Below are 19,998 nucleotides of genomic sequence, written 5' to 3' on the forward strand. Positions count from 1 at the left end.
AATATGTTGATCTTTCATTGGTTAATTTTGTATAGGTCCAGCCTCTTTATTTTTTGGTGCCTTCCCATTGGGTGATGCTGGGACTAAGGACTGGGGCATTTCGGGAACTGTAGTTTCTGGAGGGAAATAGCGTCCTGACTTCCTTGGCGTGGGTCTGTGCATGGTGAGGAGATGAACGGGAAGCGCCCCGCCGATCCGGGCCCCGCGCGGCCGATGAAGAAGGGAAAGAAGCAGGTAGCGGCGGAATTTTCGGACGCTGTCACGGAAGAAACAGTGAGGAAGCAGGTGGCTGAGGCCTGGAGCCGCCGGACACCATTCAGCCATGGTAATGAGGTGCTGTGAGGGAGGAGCGGCCGCGTGAGGAGGCGTGGGAAGGACCTTAGCCACCTCCGACTCTGGCTGCTCGGTTCTTTCCAAATTCTGCTTGATTTGACAAGCCTGGGGAGGAAAATAAATACAGACCCGGGAGTGTGGGCAAGTAGGAGACATGTAAACTGAGGATTGATTCTAGAATCAGAATCCCTCTGCTGATGATACGTCACTGGGCAATGTATTTAACTTTGCTTAAGCATCAGTTTCTTTTATAAAACGGAATCGTTAATAGTGTTCCCCTCGGAAAGGTAGGATTGACAAACTAATGCTTGTAGGCATTCATAAATGTTTCCCAGAGAACCAGTAAACATCTAGCAAATGCCGCATGACCAGCACAGATGTTGAGAGCTGCCAGAGAGCGAGTACCTGGAGCTACCACTGTCAGGTGCCTTGTCCCTGGGCTACGTGACGCATGAAACGAAAGTATCTTGAAAGGAACCATCGTTCCAGACTTAGCTACAAGCTATTACCTTGTACAGTGTGAATCTGGTGGAAGTGAAATGAATTAGAAGGTTAGAAACCAACCGAGTATATATATATATATAAATGCAGTCACTCCCTCCCCACAGAAAACTTGGGGAAAATAAGGGTAGGATTAAAGAGAAAATGGCCAGCCAGTTTTGCTACTCTCATTTAATTTGCTATTCTTGGTTTACTTCTTCCGGAGAAAATGAGTTAATCTAAAATGCATTGATGCAAGAATCAGTAAACTAAAAAAATTTTTAAAAAAAGCAAGAGCTTACATTAGTGATATACTACCCCCCTACACACACACACACACACACACACACACACACACACACACAGAGTCATTAAAGACTAGCATTTAAGCACAGTATCTGAGAACGGTAGTCTTGAATGAGTAATGAATGATACAACTTACAATTCTTCTCCGAATCTTAAACTTTAAATATTAGGTTCCCAAAAATTCATGATTGTCTCCTTTTGTATTCTGTTTTGCTACTTGGTATAATATGGAAGAGAAGAAAGACAAGGGGTAATATTTTTGTTCCAACAGAAGCTATTGTCTTGGACATGGATCCTTTTCTTCACTGTGTAATCCCCAACTTCATCCAAAGCCAAGACTTCCTGGAAGGACTTCAGATGGAACTTTTGAGCCTGGACTTCCATGAAAAGTACAATGATTTATATAAGTTCCAGCAGGTATTTATTCCTATTACTTTAGCTCTTCCTCCTCAGAAAGTCTTTGGCTATAGAATCATTCATTACAGTTAAGAGTGCTTACTGCTCTTCCAGAGGACCCAGGTCTAACACAGAAATACAAGCCATTGGTGTCCCCAGTGTGGGGTCATCTTCAATACAGGGACCACTCACTCTAAAAGGCTGTCAGGATTTAAAAATTCAAAAAAGGGTTGGAAAGATAGCTCAGCAGTTAAGAACTCTGGCTGCCCTTCCATTAGACCTGTGTTCCAGTCACAGCACCCACATGGTTGCCCACACCCATCTATAACTCCAGTCCCAGGGAATCCAGCACCCTCTGCTGGCTTTCAAGGGCACCATGTGATACAGGACATACATGTAGACAAAACATCCATACACATAAAATAAAACTGAATTATTTTGAAAATTCAAAAACGAAGATGAATTTTTTTTTTTTTTTTGCACTTCCCTTTTGATTTTATCTGGAATAAGAAGGTGACTAATTAATACCTCATTCTTTTATGCTGGAACTGATCATCTGGTCAGCTGACAGCATCCTACTCCACTCTAATTTATAGGCCTTGTACATATGATTGAATTATCCAGAAAATCTAATGCAAATCAAACTTTTATTCCAGTAAAGTTTACCAGGTTAATGAAAAAACAACAGTTATCGCTTTTATAATTATACCAACTTTTCAATCCTAAGCGATCTCTGATTACTAAATTGAGATACCAGTGTGTGAGTATGTATGTGTGAGTGTGTGTGTGTGTGTGTGTGTGTGTGTGTGTGTGTGTGTGTGTGTGTGTTCAGCAATTGTGGATATACATGTGTGCCATTTCTCAGGCACCATCCATCTTTGTTTTGAATCAGGGTTTCTCATTGGCCTGAATGAAGCTATCAAGTAGGCTAGACTGACTGACCTGTGAGCCTAGCACTGAAATTAAAAGCACATGCCACCTAGCTTTTTCTCTGTGGATTCTGAGAATCGGCCCTAAGTCCTTAGGCTGGAAAGGCAAGCATTGCAATGACTGAGCAGTCTCAATCCCAGGATGGTTTTGACAAGTGAAAGTAAGCTTGAGAAAAAAGCCATTACCCATTGTGAGTAATTTTTTTTGCCTTGCTCACTTTTGGACAAGATCTCTTCACCTGTATACTTTTTCTTTGCATGTGCTATAAATTTGACAGATAGTTGGATCTCTGACATTAGGATTTGTAAAATATTTTTATATATATTTATATTATATAATGTATATTGTATTTGTTGTTTATTTTGTTTTTTGAAACAGGCTTTCTCTGTGTAGATCCAGCTGTCTTGGAACTCACTCTGTAGCCCAGGCTGGATTCGAACTCATAGAGATCTGCCTGCCTCTGCCTCCCCAGTGCTGGGATTAAAGGCGTGTGCTACCACTGCCTGGCTATATTTTTAAACATTACTAGTACATACTTTATGACAGTCCAAGCGTTTTGGTTATTAAGTCCTCATCAGAGTCCTGTGACAGAGTGTACTACTATTCCTGTTTTACAAATAGGAAACCATGTAAGTTTTTCCTTCTCTTCTGGATCATTCAATTTAATATGACAACAATAACAAAACTCTATTAGGTTTTTTTTCCATTAAAATTTTTTCAATTAAATGAAAATTTAAAAGATCTTGATCTAATTTTCCCCTTCAGCTTCCATCCTGTTTTTTATTCGTTTGCTTGCTTGTTTTGGGTTTAGTTTGATTTGGTATGGCCTTTCTTTCCTCCTCTTGTAAGCACACTTGATTACTCTTTTACCTTTACCTTGTGCCTGCCAAGGTTCCCCTCAGCCTCAGCATTAGTAAATACAGCCTTCACTTGTCATTCTTTGACTTTTTTTTTTTTTTTTTTTGAGACAAGGTTTCTCTGTGTAGCTTTGGTGCCTGTCCTGGATCTCGCTCTGTAGACCAGGCTGGCCTCGAACTCATAGAAATCCACCTGCCTCTGCCTCCTGAGTGCTGGGATTAAAGGCGTGTGCCACCACGCCCGGCTATTCTTTGACTTTTTAGAAACCAACACAATACCTACTATGCTACAAAGGCAGATAATCCTTGACCTTTTAGAAGCATTTGCATGCCTCCTTCCTAGGGACATATTTTCACTTTCCTTTCAGGATAACATGCTGTGTTAGTTACTTTTCTATTGCTGTGAAAAGACACCATGACCAACTTAACTTATAGAAGAAAGCATTTAATGGGGGCTTACAGGTTCAGAGGGTTGGAGTCCATGACCATCATAGTGGGAAGCATGGCGGCAGGCAGCAGGCAGGCATGATACTAGATCAGTAGCTGAGAACTCAGATCTCATCCACAACAGATATGGTGTGAGCTTTTGAACCCTCAAAGCCCATTCCCAGGGACACATCTCTTCCCAATAGTCCACCAACTGGGAACCAAGCATTTAATATTAATTATATTATATATATTAATTAATATGTGAACCCATGTCAACCATTCTCATTCAAACTACCACGCATACTCTCTTAATTTCCTTTGCTAAGTTCCCCTTGTAACCAACATCTGTTTGTATTTTAATTAATATTATTGGGAGGGCACGGCGGGAGGGGCAGTCACAGGACAGTGTTGTGGAACTGGTCCCCACCTTCCATCTTTATGTAGGATCTGAGTGTCAAACTCTGGTCACCATGCTTGTACATAAGCACTTTTACACACTTAGCCATCTCACCAGTCCATAGACCCAACTTCCTGGTGAGTCCTTCTTAATGCCAGAATACCCGATCCTGAATAGTTTGATCCCTGAATTAAGACTGAGCACAGATTTCCATGGAGTCTCATGGCTTTCTGTCTCCTTGGATGTCTAGGAGTCACAGGTTTACAACCAACACTAAACTCCTAGTCTCCTCCCTCTAATTCTGTTGCTCCTCTTGACCTCAGCTCGAAAAGAGCCATTCTTAAGTCCTTGTTCACTCCTCAGGTCCCATCCACTAAGGACACTTTCTTTCTTCACTGCATCCCCAACACCTCCTACACTTCCACCATCAACACCTCCTACACTTCCACCATCAACACCTCCTACACTTCCACCATCAACACCTCCTACACTTCCACCCCTCCAAGCTGTATCTCTCACCATGATAACCACTTGAGTGTATTAACCCGTCTCCTACCTTCACCCACTTATCTAACTGTTACCATTTCCGTTCTTTTCATGTAAGTGAATTCAAGAGAATTAGAACATACCTGTTCACATAAAAACTTGCTCACAGATATTCATAGAAACAATGTTTATAGAAGCAACCAGACGTCTACCCACTGATTAATGGGTAAACAAAATGCAGTATGCCCATCTAGTGGAGTATTATTTAATCATAAAAAGTAAGTCAGATCTGCAACATGATGAACCTTAGAAATGTTTTGCTAACTAATAGAAGCCAGTGAGACTCTGGGAACACTGAGATAGTTTAGTAGGTGAGAGCACTTGCCACTGAGTTCAGAACCCACATAAAAAGTGAGATATGGTGGCAAGCATCTGTAATCGAGGCCTCCTCTGGTGAGATGGGAGGTGGAGACAAGAAGCTTGTGGGCCAGTTAGCCCGAAGTATGCAGTACAGTAGAAACAAGAGAGACCTTTCCTCAACCAGGTGGGAGGGGAGAACTGAACCCTGATGTTGTCTTCTGACCTCCACACGTGCGCCATGGCACAGCCATATCTACGTTTATACACCTACTACTTATAATACATGTAAAATTTTAAAATAGCTGGGCGGTGGTGGCGCACGCCTTTAATCCCAGCAATCGGGAGGCAGAGGCAGGCGGATCTCTGTGAGTTTGAGGCCAGCCTGGTCTACAAAGTGAGTTCCAGGAAAGGCACAAAGCTACACAGAGAAGCCCTGTCTTGAAAAACCAAAAAGGAAAAAAGAAAATTTTAAATAATTGTGGACTCAAAATGCTGTGTATTATATGATTTTTTTTTTTAATGTCCAGAATAGGCAGATGGCCCATAGAAACAAGAAATAGGGTGGTGTTTGTTAGGAGCTGGTAGTAGAAAAGATTGAGCACAACTGCCTAATAGATACAATATTTCATTTTGTAGTGTTAAATTCTGGGCTTATGTAGCATGGTGCTACATGGTGAATGTGTGAAACCCATGGAACTGTATGGTTTTCAAGTGATGAAAATACTAGATTCTACATAATGGGGAGTTTTCTCTCAAGATATCACCTCACATTTCTCCTTTGCTTGACAACTTAATAACTCTTCATTTTCTTGGGTAAAAGCCATCGTACACAGATTGCCTCCAGGCCAACACAATGCCTTCTATTAGGCCTTTGACCCTCACCTACTGCTCCCCCATTTGCGCTTTCCCCAGCCACTGAGTCTCTCCAGTATTTGGGGTAAATTGTGCTTTTCCTCATTGCAGTCTACCTGGCTCACCTACTTAAAATTGCAGGCCTTTCCTACTCTCAGCTCAACCCATTCCTCTCTCTGTTGGTTTTTCCTGTGCACTTGTCACCTTTATGCTAATAAATTACACTTTATGTTCACTGTATGACTCCTTCAACAAATGTCAACTTCTCTGCAATAACTACCTCAGTGTTTGCTGAATGAATAAGGTACAAAGACACTAAGTCACTTGCCCACATCATAGCTGTAAGATGAAGGGATTGTTATCAGACTTGGTCGTTCTCTTCAGTCTAGGCTCAGCCACAATGTTCTACTATCAGAGTCCTCACTGTTCTTCTTTGCATCCAATATACTGTAACAAGGAAATTCTTTTTTTCCTTTCTTTTTTTTTTCTTCTTTATGATCAAGTCTGATGATTTGAAGAAGAGAAAAGAGCCTCACATCTCAGCTTTAAGGTAAGCAAGTAATTACATTTTTGGGTAACAAATATATGTTAAGCAGAGCATTGAGTGCTTTTTGTTTTGTTTTGTTTGTCGAGACAGGGTTTCTCTGTGTAGCAGCTGGAGAGATGGCTCAGTGGTTAAGAGCTCTGGCTGCTTTTCCAGAGGACCCAGGTTCAATTCCCAGCACCCACATGGTGCTCACAACCACAGTAATGAGATCTGATGCCCTCTTCTGGTCTGCTGGTATACATGCTGGCAGAACAGTATATACATAATAAATAAATAAATCTTAAAAAAAAAAAAAAAAGTACACAAAGATACCATACAGGAAACTATGCAACCATGAATATGTGTATGAATTTTAATAAACAAGATAGTCACATTTTATTTTGTTAATTCAATCATACTTTTAAAAAAAAATCTCTAAAATCTAGTGTCCTCTATAGTTGCTATTTTGTTCTAGTTTAATTAACAATATTTTCTCCTCTTAGGGATGTATAAGAGGATGGTTATTACAAACAAAGGCATCTTAGATCATTGCGATACACTGTTTTCAAAAGGAAAGAATGTGCTGCAGACATAAACTGTATGTTTATGTACAAACTGAAAGGCTTCAAGTAGACTAATAGGATTAGAGTTTTTAAAAACATTTTCTTTTTACTTCTTTAAGATTTTTTTTCAATAATGAGAACATGCTGTATAGTAGCTGCTTTTCATCTATGTGCAAAGAGTTATTTTTTTCTCTGAGACAGTCCCTTATATGATAGTAGCCTGTACAGGTTATTTCTTTCTATCTAGAAGTACTGCTTATATGTTAACTATAACTCATATTTCATACTAATTTAGACTTTCCTCCTAAAGAGAAACAATCTCACTTTCAGACATTTGGTCTCATTAGTCCAAAACACCCGTCATCCATGACTGAGCATTATCCCATACTCAGAGAGTCACAACTAAATAATGGGAGACTTGGACATGCTGGACTATTACAGAAAATGGTCTTTTTATTTGCCATGTGTGTTCTCACAAATAAAAATAAAAAATGCCAAAGATGAGAGAAGATAGAAGCCTGTCCCTGTCCCTGTGTTACTTCACAGTGTGTATAGAAAGGAGCTTTCTGTAGCATTAGTTTTGGGAGCTGATGATAGCAGTTGATTTTTCAGAAATGTTTATCCCCACCCTTACCCACTGCCATTGTCTGGGGACCGGTGTAGCAGCTGGCTGCCTCGACTCATTATGCACCATTGGAAGCTGTGCCTTAGAGATTACAGAACACTTCCAGGGTCGTCCCAGCCAAGCACAATACCTTATGGGATGTTCTGGTTTGAGGAGTATCCGTTGGAAGAAAGTGGTAGTGGGTCTTACAGATTTCCCAGGAGTAGTTACTGACAGCACAATTGCATTTTATAGGAATTTCTGTTCTGTGCATTTGAATGAGCCAAAAGTACTATATCTTCACGTGTATAATTTGATCAAATATAAGACTTTTAAACATTTGGATTGGGGTTGTTTTTGGTTTTTTGTTTTTGTTGTTTGGTTGGTTTTTGTTGGTGGTGGTTTTTGTTTTGTTTTGTTTTGTTTGGCTGTTACTATGTTTGTTTTTGTTGTTCTTATTGTTTTCAGTGACTGGCCCAGCACTTATAACAACTTTCTTGTCTTACCCTCCTCAGTACTGGGATTACAGTTATGTACCACATGTCCAGCTAAAAGTTTATACTTATTAAAGTTATTATTATTTCAGGGTTGACTGGCTGAACTAGTTATGACTTGTATTAAAGAGACTTCTATACAAAGGGCCAGAGGGCCAGCTTATCTTATAATGAAAATGTTCATTATCTTTTCTTTTTTTGTTGTTTTTTTTTGGGGGGGGGTTGTTTTTTGTTTTTGTTTGTTTTGTTGTTTTGGGGGGGTTGGGTTTTGGGGTTTTTTTTGTTTTTGTTTTTGTTTTTTGGTTTTTCGAGACAGGATTTCTCTGTGTAGCTTTGCACCTTTCCTGGGACTCTCACTTGGTAGTCCAGGCTGGCCTCGAACTCACAGAGATCCACCTGGCTCTGCCTCCCGAGTGCTGGGATTAAAGGCGTGCGCCACCATCGCCCGGCGGGTTTTGTTTTTTTGTTGTTGTTGTTTTGTTTTTTGTTTTTCAAGACAGGGCTTCTCTGTGTAGCTTTGCGCCGCCTTTCCTGGAACTCACTTGGTAGACCAGGCTGGCCTCGAACTCACAGAGATCCGCCTGCCTCTGCCTCCCGAGTGCTGGGATTAAAGGCGTGCACCACCACTGCCCGGCTAAGATTTAAAATTTAAGTGTTGAGATTAATGAAGGCGAATGGAGAACCTTTGTTAGGGAAAAGCACCTTTCTACCACACCTGGGCTTCTGGTAATGGAGAACTCCTAAAGGCTGGAGAAGAAGGGACAGTTGCCAAGAAGATAACCAAGAGGGCGGCAGCTCTCAGATCTAACCATTCCAGCCCCAGAAAAACAAGGAGGGTAGTCAGGTCAGGTTGCTACAAGTTTGAGTCTAGCCTGAGCTACATAGTACACTGTAGGCCAAGCCTGGGCTATATAAAGCAGGACCTTGTTTCAAAGAGAAGAAAGGCTTACAGTTGGCTGGATGCATCCCCAGTGGCCAGTGGTTTGTTAAGTCAACCATGCCTGTGCAGCAAAGCATCCCTAAGTTCCTGAGGTGCCAAGGAGATGCGAGAGGTTCTGTTTCTCTCCCCTGGGCTTTATGCTGTCAATCTTTTGTATTTGGCTGTTCCTGAGTTGAGTCATTAAAAAAAAAAAAAAAATTATTGTTTGTGTGTGTGCCTTAGTTGAGTTCATCTGTGTATAGATGCCCCTGGAAGCCAGAGGACATTGGATCCTGGAACTGCAGTTACAGATAGTTGTGAGCTTCCTGATGTGGGTGAAGTAAAAAATTACCTAAAAAATTATCCATCTTGAGGTGGGTGTTGTAGGGACCTCCTGTTTATACAGGATCAGCGCAACTCTTGAGCTGGTCCTCTCATTGAGTCTGAAGGCAGCCAGTCCTGTGAGACTGAGCCCTTAATCCTGTAGATAGTGTAAGAATTGAACTGAGTTTTAAGGGGTCCTGATTGTTTCCAAACTTAAGTAGTTAACAGGGGAAAACCCACATATTTGGTGTCAGAAGCAATTTGGTGTAAAAAAAGCAATTGAGTTTTCACATTTACTACTGAAAAGCCTGTGTGAAACTGGGTGACTTATAATGGAACAGTGATGTAGTGAAGGACAACAAAACCAGAGTGCTGATGTGGGAGGTCATGCCATAGGCAAACTACTAGAGAACAAAATGGCGAGACTTAGAGCAAGCGCACTGTGGTAGCTAGAGAGTTCCATGATTTCCCTGGCAACTTGACACCATGCAAATTTAAACCAGAGCGTCTCTCAGTCGCTCAGGGTCTCATGAATGAAATTTGAGAATGGTCTCTTGAATGAAAATGCGACCTTTAGAGAGCATAGGAATGGCGTGGCTCCAGATTGAACCTATGCTGTGGCATAACAAGTTGTCTTTTGTTCACACTTCTAGGAAACTTATGTTTGAAGATTTTCGGGACTGGCTTTCTAAGGTTTCCAGCATTGACCTAGAACCAACCATTGACATGTCCTGTGCTAAATACGAGTTCACTGGTAAGGAGGATAAACATTTCAAGGCTTTAACTCCACATTGATGGAAAGGCAGCATCAGGTTCTTCTAGTAAGGACTCAGCTCCTATGCAGAAATAGCCATCATATCACAAAGGATAAAGCCATGCTTCTCTTTGGGTATGTGACAGCTATTAATCATATTTTCAGAAAAATTCTCATACCAACTTGCATACAGTATTGTAAAACTCAACAGGTGATGCTATAAGTCTGTCCTTATATTTCTAAAGTTCCCTTAATGCTGAGTTTCCTTCTCTTTATTTTGAATTTAGTGAGTTAATATAGGAAATGGACCGTGTAACTAGTAATAGTCCCTGTCACCTGCCTTGCCGTTTCAGAGGTGTCTATTGCCTTCCACTTCCCCTTCAAATGCACAAATGTCCGCTGGAATATGTGTGCCTTTTTAGAGGGAAACGTTGCTTGGTTTTGTTTTACTAAATTTTGATTCAGGTTTGCTATCATGTATAGTCTTGGGGAAGTCTAAATTGGTAAAATGTTTCGGAGATAAACTTAGCAATACATATGAAAAGCTATTATGTATCTTCATTACTTTTTATTATTTTATTTTCTTTGAGACAAGATCTCACTCTATAATCCAGGCTAGTCTCAGTCTCACGGAGATCATCTGCCCATCCTCTTGAGTGCTGGGATTACAGGTGTGAGCTACTACATCCACTTTTTCTATTTCTTTTTTTTCTTTTAAATTTGAAGTAGTTTAACTTAAATAGAAGTGGGAGGCATAGCACAAATAACTTGTTTTCCTGTTTTATTTGAAAGACAGTTGCAGTTCTGGGATACCATAGGCCTGAACATTTCAGACATTCTTCCTCCATGACTGTAATGGGCTTTCAGAGTGAGAAAATTCGTAGGCCTTGCTCATCTGTCACTATTTGGTCCTTGATGCCAAAGGGTCTCGTTGAGGATGGCACACTGCATTCACTGTCCTGTCCATTGAGCCTCCTTTATTCTAAAATGGCCTCTTGGTCTTTCCTGGACTTCCAGGACCTTGATGCTTCGGGAGACTTAGAGGCAGATGTTTTAACATCTAAACATTTAAACTTAGAGGAGATGTTTTAACAGCTCCTTCAGTCTGGGCTTCTCTGGTGTTCCCTTGTGATTGGGTGATTCTCCTTAAGACATGCATTTGGAAGGAGTGTCATAGCTAATGCTGAGCTTTCTTTTTTCTGAGTCCTGCTAGATGGTTCAAAGTGACACCCAAAGTGACAGTATTAGTGATGTTGCCTTGAATGACTCCGGGACACTGGTGTCAGATGTGGCCACTGCTTTGCTTCTCCTGTCAGTGTGCAGATTGTGCAGATCCTCTGCTGTTGCTGTTTGTTTTGCTGCTGGGATTGAACCTAGGGCCTCACCTTGCTAGGCAAACACTGCCTCCGAGCTGTAGCCTCAATTTTACTTTTTTTTTTTTTTTTTTTGGAGTTGTCATCTAAGTTGCCTAGGTTGCCTTTGAACCCACCTTGGAGCCCAGATTGGCCTTATCTTGATTCTCTTGCTTGGTTTCTGCAGTAGCTAGGACTGTAAGACTTTGCTACCAAACCTGACTAAGGATTTGTAGGAGTCAAACCAGGAATTTGCACATGCTACTTTAAGATTATGTAATTATGATGTTTCTCACCAAACTTTGGTTCAGTTATTTTCACAGGTGATTTTCATAGCTAAATTACTGCAATGTCAGTTGCCAAATGATGATTTTCTAATAGTCATTTCTTCTGCTTTCCTTAGTTGTCATTCCACTGTATTGAAAACTTCTCCCCACTGTTTATTCATCAATTTACTTATATCAGTACGAATTTGTGGCTTACTGTTATTCTATTGAGACTTATATTGTCTTTGATTTGGTCGAGGAGAGTACCCTAGAGCTGATCTGGGGCCCTCTTGCTATGATCTTATCATTCTTTTTTATTTATTTATTTATTTATTTATTTATTTATTTATTTATTTATTGTGTATACAGTGTTGTGCCTGCATGTATGCCTGCAGGCCAGAAGAGGGCATCAGATCTCAATACAGGCAATTGTGAGCTACCATGTGGGTGCTGGAAATTGAACTCAGGACCTTTGGAAGAGCAGTCAGTGCACTTTAACCGCTGAGCCATCTCTCCAGCCCAGTTCTTATCATCCTTTATTTCCTAATTTCTGCAAAGCAGGATTTTCAAGGCTTGCCTCCTCTTTCCCCTGCCAGGTCTAGAATGACCTAGAGTGCATGTTTCCTGTTTCCTTTTAGTGAAGAATGGTACTTGAAAGTCAAGGCCTGGACTCAGTCTGTGTCACTAGGCTGTCACCTAGACCCTTTCAGTGAAAATGCTAGAATATGTACCTCTGCATATTCACACAAACATATACACATAACATTTCTGCATTGCTATACCTACATAGCTGTAGATAAAGGAAACTGAATTCATATTACTTTCTCTAGTGCTAGTTGAATACTACAGGGTTTATTCTAGATTTCTTTTCCTTAACTGTAAACCTTCTTCAATGGTGCAGCACCTAGGCCCGTTATCTTCGACATATTTACATATTGGACCAATCCCTTCATGTGTAAACGGTCCCAGTTCAGTGTAGGCTTTTGCCCCATCCCATCCTGCATAGATGCCCCCCTTGCTCAACCCCACCAATGGCTTTAGAGAATTAGGCTAGGCAGCTAATGAGAACAAGAGCAAAGGAGTCAGGCCAGCGAGATGGCTTGGTTCAATGGGTTAAAGGTACTTGCCTCCAAACCTGACAACCTGAGTTTGAGTCCTAGGACCCACACAGTGGAAGAGGACCAACTTCGCAAGTTGTCCTCTGGTCCACATGTCCCTCTCCTGCCACCAACACACAATAAATAAATGTTTAAAAAAAAAATTAAACGACAGAGGGGTCCATGTACACATGAACAGTAAAATTTGTTAAGGCATTCTTTGGAATAGCCAAGAAATACAAACAATTTAATTTAGAATTGCAATTAGAGAAAAGGTAAATTTACAGTCTATATAGTACACTAATTGTGCAGCCATTAAAAGTGATGTCTAGGGTGTATATTGATATGGAAAAATACTCGATTTGTAATTTTAAAGAAGTCAGCCTACAACCCACCGCTATAGCATACCATTTCTTTAAGTGAATACACATATGAGGGAAAAATATAACAAAAATAAGTCAAAAAATAGTGTTGGTAACTATATTGTAGCTCTGTCTGTATCCACTGTGTTTAAAGCTTTCTATATTGCATGGGTTTGATTGCTACATTTACAAAAGAGAAGAAGTGTCATCTAAAGCGACAGTTAAAGCTGGGAGTTGACATTACAGGGGGACTGATTGGAAGCAGAAGCAGATAGCAGCTACTCTGTGTACAGTGATCTAAATTATGCTTTAAATGATTGCAGATGCTCTGCTCTGCCATGACGATGAGCTGGAGGGGCGCAGGATCGCCTTCATTCTGTACCTGGTTCCTTCCTGGGACAGGAGCTTGGGGGGCACCCTGGACCTTTACGACACTGATGGTAAAATGCACGCTTACCACCTTCAGTAGCCACTCCTGAATTCCAACCAGTAGCCTCAGGATCACCAGTCTGACATATAATGTGTCGAAGGAGATAGAAACCATGTATTTAGCTGGGTGATAGTGGTGCATGCCTTTAATCCCACGCAGCACTCGGGAGGCAGAGGCAGGTGGATCCCTGTGAGTTCGAGGCCAGCCTGATCTACAAAGCGAGTTCCAGGACAGTCAGAGCTTTTAGACAAAGAAACCCTATCTCGAAAAAACAAACAAAACTCCAAAAGAAAAAAGAAACCATGTACGTGGCACAGTGACTACCACAGGTAGAATTAATGCTAGCCTTAACAACCACCTCTTGAAATTACATTCCAAATACTTGTTCAGAGACAAAGCTGATTAAGATGAGAAGGAGATCTTGTTTGTTCTATGTACTGGCCATGGAAAGGCAAAAGGCATACCGAGCTACCTGTGTCTGTGAGTCCGCCAACAGCAGCCTGTCTGACAAGGGCTCGGGTTCTTTGAGTGACTCACCATAGGTTGGCACCAGGAAAATGACAAGTTCATCCACGCTTCTCACTAACAGCTGGACAGTGTGGTGGAAGCATGTCACCTAGAGACTAGCAAGTTTGAGTCACACAGGTAGAAGGGAGCATTTGAGACCGTCCAGAACTGGATGAGGCAGCCTGCAAGTGGTAATGCTAATGAACCCATTTACGGATGTCTTCTCTCCTGATGCAGAACACTTTCAGCCAAAGCAGATTGTCAAGTCTCTTATCCCTTCGTGGAACAAACTGGTTTTCTTTGAAGTATCTCCGGTATCCTTCCACCAGGTAAATATTGTAAGACAAGTCTGTAGTGCACTAAGGACCAAGAGCTTGTTTTCTGTCACCCACTGTCTAAGCGTGTCCACTTCCTGCTGGGCTGTCTCATGAGGTTGTTTTCATACCTAGCTTGATGGGTTCTCAAGTTAATGTGGCTTAGCTCTTGTCTTCTTCACTCGTCATCTTTGGAGTTGATGTGCTGCTGCTCTTGCTCTTGCAGGTGTCTGAAGTTCTGTCTGAAGAAACATCCCGTTTATCTATAAGTGGCTGGTTTCATGGTCCTTCATTAGCCAGGCCTCCCACCTACTTTGAGCCCCCAATTCCTCGACACCCTCACATCCCACAAGACGTAAGCATAAATTACTGGGATTCCTATCTTATGTACTCTAGCATATTCGTTGTTTTTCTGATTTTACTATTGTGAGGACCATGCAAGCTGACACGTATTTTGCAGTACTAGAAATTAGACAAGGGGCTTGCATATGTTAACAAAGTGTTCTACCAATGAACTTTATACCCAACCTGTTTTTCTGATCTTAAAGTCAGATCTTGCCAATGCTGAAACTGGACGTTGAACTTGCATTTTTCTTAGATACATTATGATAATATTTTCTCAGAGTTTTCTAGTACTTTGGGCTTGATAAGAGGAACATAAAAAGTGAAGACTGTGGAATGACAAGCTGTAGATATTAATGGATCTCGTGTATCTGCTGCTTTTTTATAAGCATGAGATTTTATATGAGTGGATCAACCCTGCTTATCTGGAGATGGATTATCAAATGCAAATTCAAGAAGAATTTGAGGAAAGGTCTGAAATTCTCCTGAAGGAGTTTCTTAAGGTAGGCCACCATAGCCGGTTTTATGTGTTGTTGACGTAGATCTAGACTGTTTTCCTTCCTAGCTCAGATGTTTATGTGTCTCTTCTGTTGTTGTTTGTTTTATTACTCTTTTGGGAGGACCCACCACCCAGCTCCCAAACAAATCACATATGGAGGCTTAGTCTTACTCATGAATGCCCACCTTTAGCTTGACTTGTTTCTTGCCAGATTTCCTTAACTTATCCTGTCTACCTTTTACCTCTGGGCTTCTCCTGTTCTCACTTCTGTATCTTACTTACTCTTACTCAGTGGCTGGTTGTGTAGCCGGGTGGCTGATCCCTGGTGTCCTCCTCCTTCTCTGGCTGCTAGATCTCTATCTTCCCAGATTTCTCCCTCTATATAGTCTCTCTGCCTGTCAGCCCTGCCTATCCTTTCTCTTTTCTGCCTTGCTACTGGCCAGTTCTTTATTAGACCATCAGGTGTTTTAGACAGGCACAATAACACAGCTTCACAGAGTTAACCAAATGCAACATAAACAAAAGCAACACACCTTGAAATTATATTCTACAACACTCTTCAAATCACATGCACAAATTATAATAAGCATTGCTGTCAGGTGTGTGCGTGACATCCCTAGGACTCTATGGATTTTTTTTTTTTTTTTTTTTTTTTTTTTTTTTTTTTTTTTTTTTTTAGAACCCTGTGTAACTGCCCTAACTATCCTGGAACTTGCTCTGCAGACCAGGCTGGCCTCGAACTCACAGAGATCTGCATGCCTCTGCTTCCCAAGTGCTGGGATTAAAGGCGTGCGCCACCACTACCACCTGGCTCTATGGACTTTTTTAAGGTTTATATTTCATTTTATTTACATGTATGTATGCATACATGTATGTTGGTACTCAAGGAGGCCAGAAGAGGGCATCAGATCCCCTGGACCCGAAGCTACAGTGGGGGTCCTCGGTAATAAACACTTTTAACCACTGAACCTGCCCAGGACTGTAATGGACACACACATATACACACACACACACACACACACACACACACACACAAGCTTCCTCCCTAAAAGGGACTTGGTACCTAGTTTGTTTTCTTTCTATTCATTTGATGAATATGGTATTTGCTCATTTTTTTAGATACGTTGCTACTTATAGTGAATGTTTGATCATGATGAGGCAGCTTGAGTAGAAGGAGCTGAAGTCAGAAGTCATGTCCTGCTCAGGTTCCCTAAGCTGAGCACGTGAGCACACTAGGTGTTTATTGTATTATTGGTTGCACTGGGATGACACCTGCCTGGGCTTTCTTGCAGGGTCGGGAGAGCTGTGTGAGATAACAGTCCCAAGAGCTCGTCCTCCATATATATATATGATAAATATTTTTTTTAATTAAAGCCTCTTGTGAATATATTTCAATAGAAAGTTTCCATATTGTATTTGACAATTCAAAATCTTAAAGCTTATTAAGTGAGGGGACAAGCTGCGTCATAGTGACACTAACTAATACAGTTTAACTTTTCTTCATGACAGCCTGAGAATCCAAGAGGTGGTGTCACTAGCAATGTGAGATTTAGCAATTGGCCACTTAACATACACTACACAACCACTAGGAGCTGGGGAAATGGTTTAGTGAGTAAGACCATCTGTCTCACAGTGTGAGGATCTGAGCTTAGATCTCTAGCGCCCATGTGTTCATGTGTTTGTTTATTTCTGGGGCCAGAGACAAGAGACTGGAACTGCTGGCTACCAACCAACCTAGTGGGGAGAGGGCCAGGGAACCACATGCTCCAGGTTCAGTGAGGGACCCTGTCTGCAAGAGGTCCTTCTCTAGTCTGCACACACATATGCTTGGGTGCGTGCATTCATGTGCATACACTCACATACATCACACATACATGCAAAAATTCTTTTTCTTTCTTTCTTTCTTCTTCTTTTTTTTTTTTTTTTTTTTTTTTTTTTTTTTTTTTTTTTGAGACAGGGTTTCTCTGTGGAACAGCCCTGACTGTCCTGGAACCTGAAACTCGTTTTATATACCAGGCTGGCCTCGAACTCACAGAGATCTACCAGCCTTTGCCTCCCCAGGGCTGGGATTAAAGGTGTGTGCCACCATCACTTTGCTTTAAAGTTCTTTAATAATAAACTTACAAACACTTAATGGAATAGCCCAATGGCACTTAGCTCTCTTAGCTAAAGCTGCCCCAAAGATCTTGTATGAAAGAGGAAATACTGAAGTGGACCCCTTAGGAGTCAGCCAGCTGACACTCTGCAGAGCTGCTTCTCCTGTCAGAAGAGGGAGGGATTGCAGGAAGAATTGCTAACTTCTTTGCTTGTTTTCCAGCCTGAGAAATTTGCAAAGGTCTGTGAAGCCTTGGAGAAAGGAGGTGTGGAATGGAATAGCCGTGGTCCCCCCAACAAAAGGTAGAGGTCCCCATCACAGATGGTTCCATCTGTGTTCAGCACCTCCCTTCCATCCGAATGAGTCATCTCCATAGGACACTTGCCTTAATGTTTAGTCCCCAGGACATGCTGCAGCAGGTCCTAGCGGTCTCACCAGTCTCCTGGCCGTGCCATCATTTCGGGAGACCAGCTTCAATTGCATGGGTGAGCTCACACGTGGGGCTGAGGAGCTCGCCGTTGCTGCTTTTCAGGTTCTATGAGAAAGCGGAAGAAAGCAGTCTCCCCGATATACTGAAGGAGTGCATGGGCTTCTTCCGCTCCGAGGCACTGTTCTTGCTGCTCTCCAACTTCACCGGCCTGAAACTCCACTTCCTGGCCCCGTCAGAAGATGATGAGATTGAGGACAAAGGAGAGGGAGAAGCAGCCTGTGCTGCTGATGGCACTGAAGAAGGGACTAGCCAAAGCCCCTCAGGGCCCGAGGATAAACAGGCAGCTATGGGCAGCCCCAGTCAGGAGAGTGGTGAACAGACAGACCTGGAACCACAGGAAGATGAAGCAAAGAAAGGTAAGCTAGTGTTAGGACTCACCTTTATTTTTACCTGAAACCATTCACATTCCAGTGATTTATCCTTATGCATGTAACAGATCCTTGCTGACCACTGCCTCCATCTCAGGAACGGGAGAACAAAGCCAAGGTAGCTCTCCTGGATCCCGAGGTCTTCTAGGAGATGGCAGAGGTCACATCTAGGCCCAGAAAGCGAAGGAGCCTCGATCAGTGCTACAGGCTCACACAGCGTGTTGTGTTCACTTCCAGCAGAAGCGCTCCGCGCCACTGCTACTGTTCTCATGAAGAAGTGTACTAGCTGTCCTCTTCCCGAAAATGTTCATCCTGCATCTCTTCTTCTTCTTCTTCAGATCTGAGCAGCATCACTTCTCAGAGAAGCCTCTGGACCACACTCTTACGTGAGGCTGCTCAGTCCTAGACAGTCCTTGTCACATGACTCATTACGGTGCAGTGTACATACTGCCACTGTCTCTTAATTCATGTGTGCATCACTCCTGCTGTGTCTGGAGGAGTCACTTAGAGCCATTATTTTTGTATGTTTGGAGTCATCCATCCCCTTTGGCTCTTAACAATGATCCCATCTTCTCTTCTGCATAGCTCCCTGGGCCCTGAGGGGAGAGTCTGATGAGGACATCCCACTTAGGACTGAGTTTTCCAAAATCTCTTATTCTCTCCATATTGTCCATATGTGGGTCTCTGTATTTTTTCCATCTATTGCAAGAAGAATAGAATTCTCTGATGATGGCTGAGCGAGGCACTGATCTATGGGTACAGTAGAACAATAGTGTTTGGTTTTCCCTTAGGCCAGTGGCCTATCCAGTTTCTGGTTTGGGGCCACCCACTCAGTGTCAGACATGGGTTTCATGTCATGGAATAGGCCTTGAAACCAATCAGAGTGGTGGGTTACTCCCATAGTGCTGTGCCACTGTTGCATCAGCATGTCTTGCAGGCAGGTCACCCTTGTAAATCACAGAGTTTGTGGCTGGGTTGATGGTTACCTTTTCTCCTCTGATAGCATGTGGGGAACCTTCCAGTACCATGAACACAAATGAGTTGGGGTGAAGCCTCTAGTTAGGCACCAGCTTGATTTCTCCATGTTCAATGAGATATGTAAGCGCTGTCTTCAGTGATAGGGCCTTACCATCAGTTTGTGGAGAGTGATCAGTAGTCTTGGCAATAGTGTGAGATGCTTTGGGCCTCAACTCAATTAGATGTAACTCATTCCTGGTACTGGAAGTTTCACTTGGTGGCAAAAGATGTCTAGTTGGGGCATTGTCTTCCCCATTCTTTGGTGACTCCGTTTCTGTTTCTTGCATGTTTGTATCTGTCTTAGGACACTCCTACAGTAGTAGGTTTCCTTGTGACCCTCAGATGGCCCTTGGTGTTAGTTGTCTCTCCCTGTATCCCCTGGGAGAGACTCCCCTCCTCGCTAGTCTTACTCCATACCTACTCTCTGTGGTTACGGACTGCAGCACCCAGTGCTTGAAAGTTAACATCCATATCAGGGTGTAGGTTACCCCACCCAGGGTGACTTTCCCTAGCTCTATCCATTTACCCACAAATTTCATATTTTTAATGGCTGAATAATATTCCATTGTATAAAGGCACCACATTTTCATTATCCATTGGTTAATGGGCATCTAGACTGTTCCCAATTTCTGGCAATTAGGAACAGAACAGCAGTGAACATGGATGAGCACGTATCTCTGTAGTAGGATGTAGAGTCCTTTGAGTATGTGCCCAAGAGTAGGGGGATCTTAAGGTAGATCTATTCCCAGCTTCCTGAGGAACTGCCACACTGATTTCCATGGTAGCTGTACAAGTTTGCACTCCCCTTCCAATGAATAAGTGTTTCCCTTTCCCCACATCCTTGCCAGC

At 42.2% G+C, this 19,998-nt stretch overlaps 1 protein-coding gene across 4 annotated transcripts in view; it reads left to right on the forward strand.

Annotated features, from left to right (window-relative positions):
- The window catches only part of Ogfod1 (2-oxoglutarate and iron dependent oxygenase domain containing 1), a 71,749-nt gene that overhangs the window by 30,049 nt on the left and 21,702 nt on the right, over nt 1–19,998 (forward strand). For 2 of the 4 annotated variants that reach the window (XM_028871483.2, XM_028871484.2), the window contains exons 1-10: nt 98–325; nt 1,391–1,536; nt 6,330–6,376; nt 9,910–10,010; nt 13,411–13,527; nt 14,262–14,353; nt 14,565–14,693; nt 15,070–15,183; nt 17,497–17,576; nt 17,807–18,120. In XM_028871483.2, coding sequence (XP_028727316.1) covers nt 172–325; nt 1,391–1,536; nt 6,330–6,376; nt 9,910–10,010; nt 13,411–13,527; nt 14,262–14,353; nt 14,565–14,693; nt 15,070–15,183; nt 17,497–17,576; nt 17,807–18,120 — 1,294 coding nt within the window. In that variant the 5' untranslated portion in view covers nt 98–171. Of the gene's footprint in view, nt 1–96; nt 326–1,390; nt 1,537–6,329; nt 6,377–9,909; nt 10,011–13,410; nt 13,528–14,261; nt 14,354–14,564; nt 14,694–15,069; nt 15,184–17,496; nt 17,577–17,806; nt 18,121–19,998 lie in introns of those variants that run through there. The other 2 variants (XM_037206089.1, XM_037206090.1) reach the window with 2 other exon arrangements.

The sequence above is a fragment of the Peromyscus leucopus genome, chromosome 5 (assembly GCF_004664715.2).
Source record: "Peromyscus leucopus breed LL Stock chromosome 5, UCI_PerLeu_2.1, whole genome shotgun sequence".
Classification (NCBI taxonomy): domain Eukaryota; kingdom Metazoa; phylum Chordata; class Mammalia; order Rodentia; family Cricetidae; genus Peromyscus; species Peromyscus leucopus.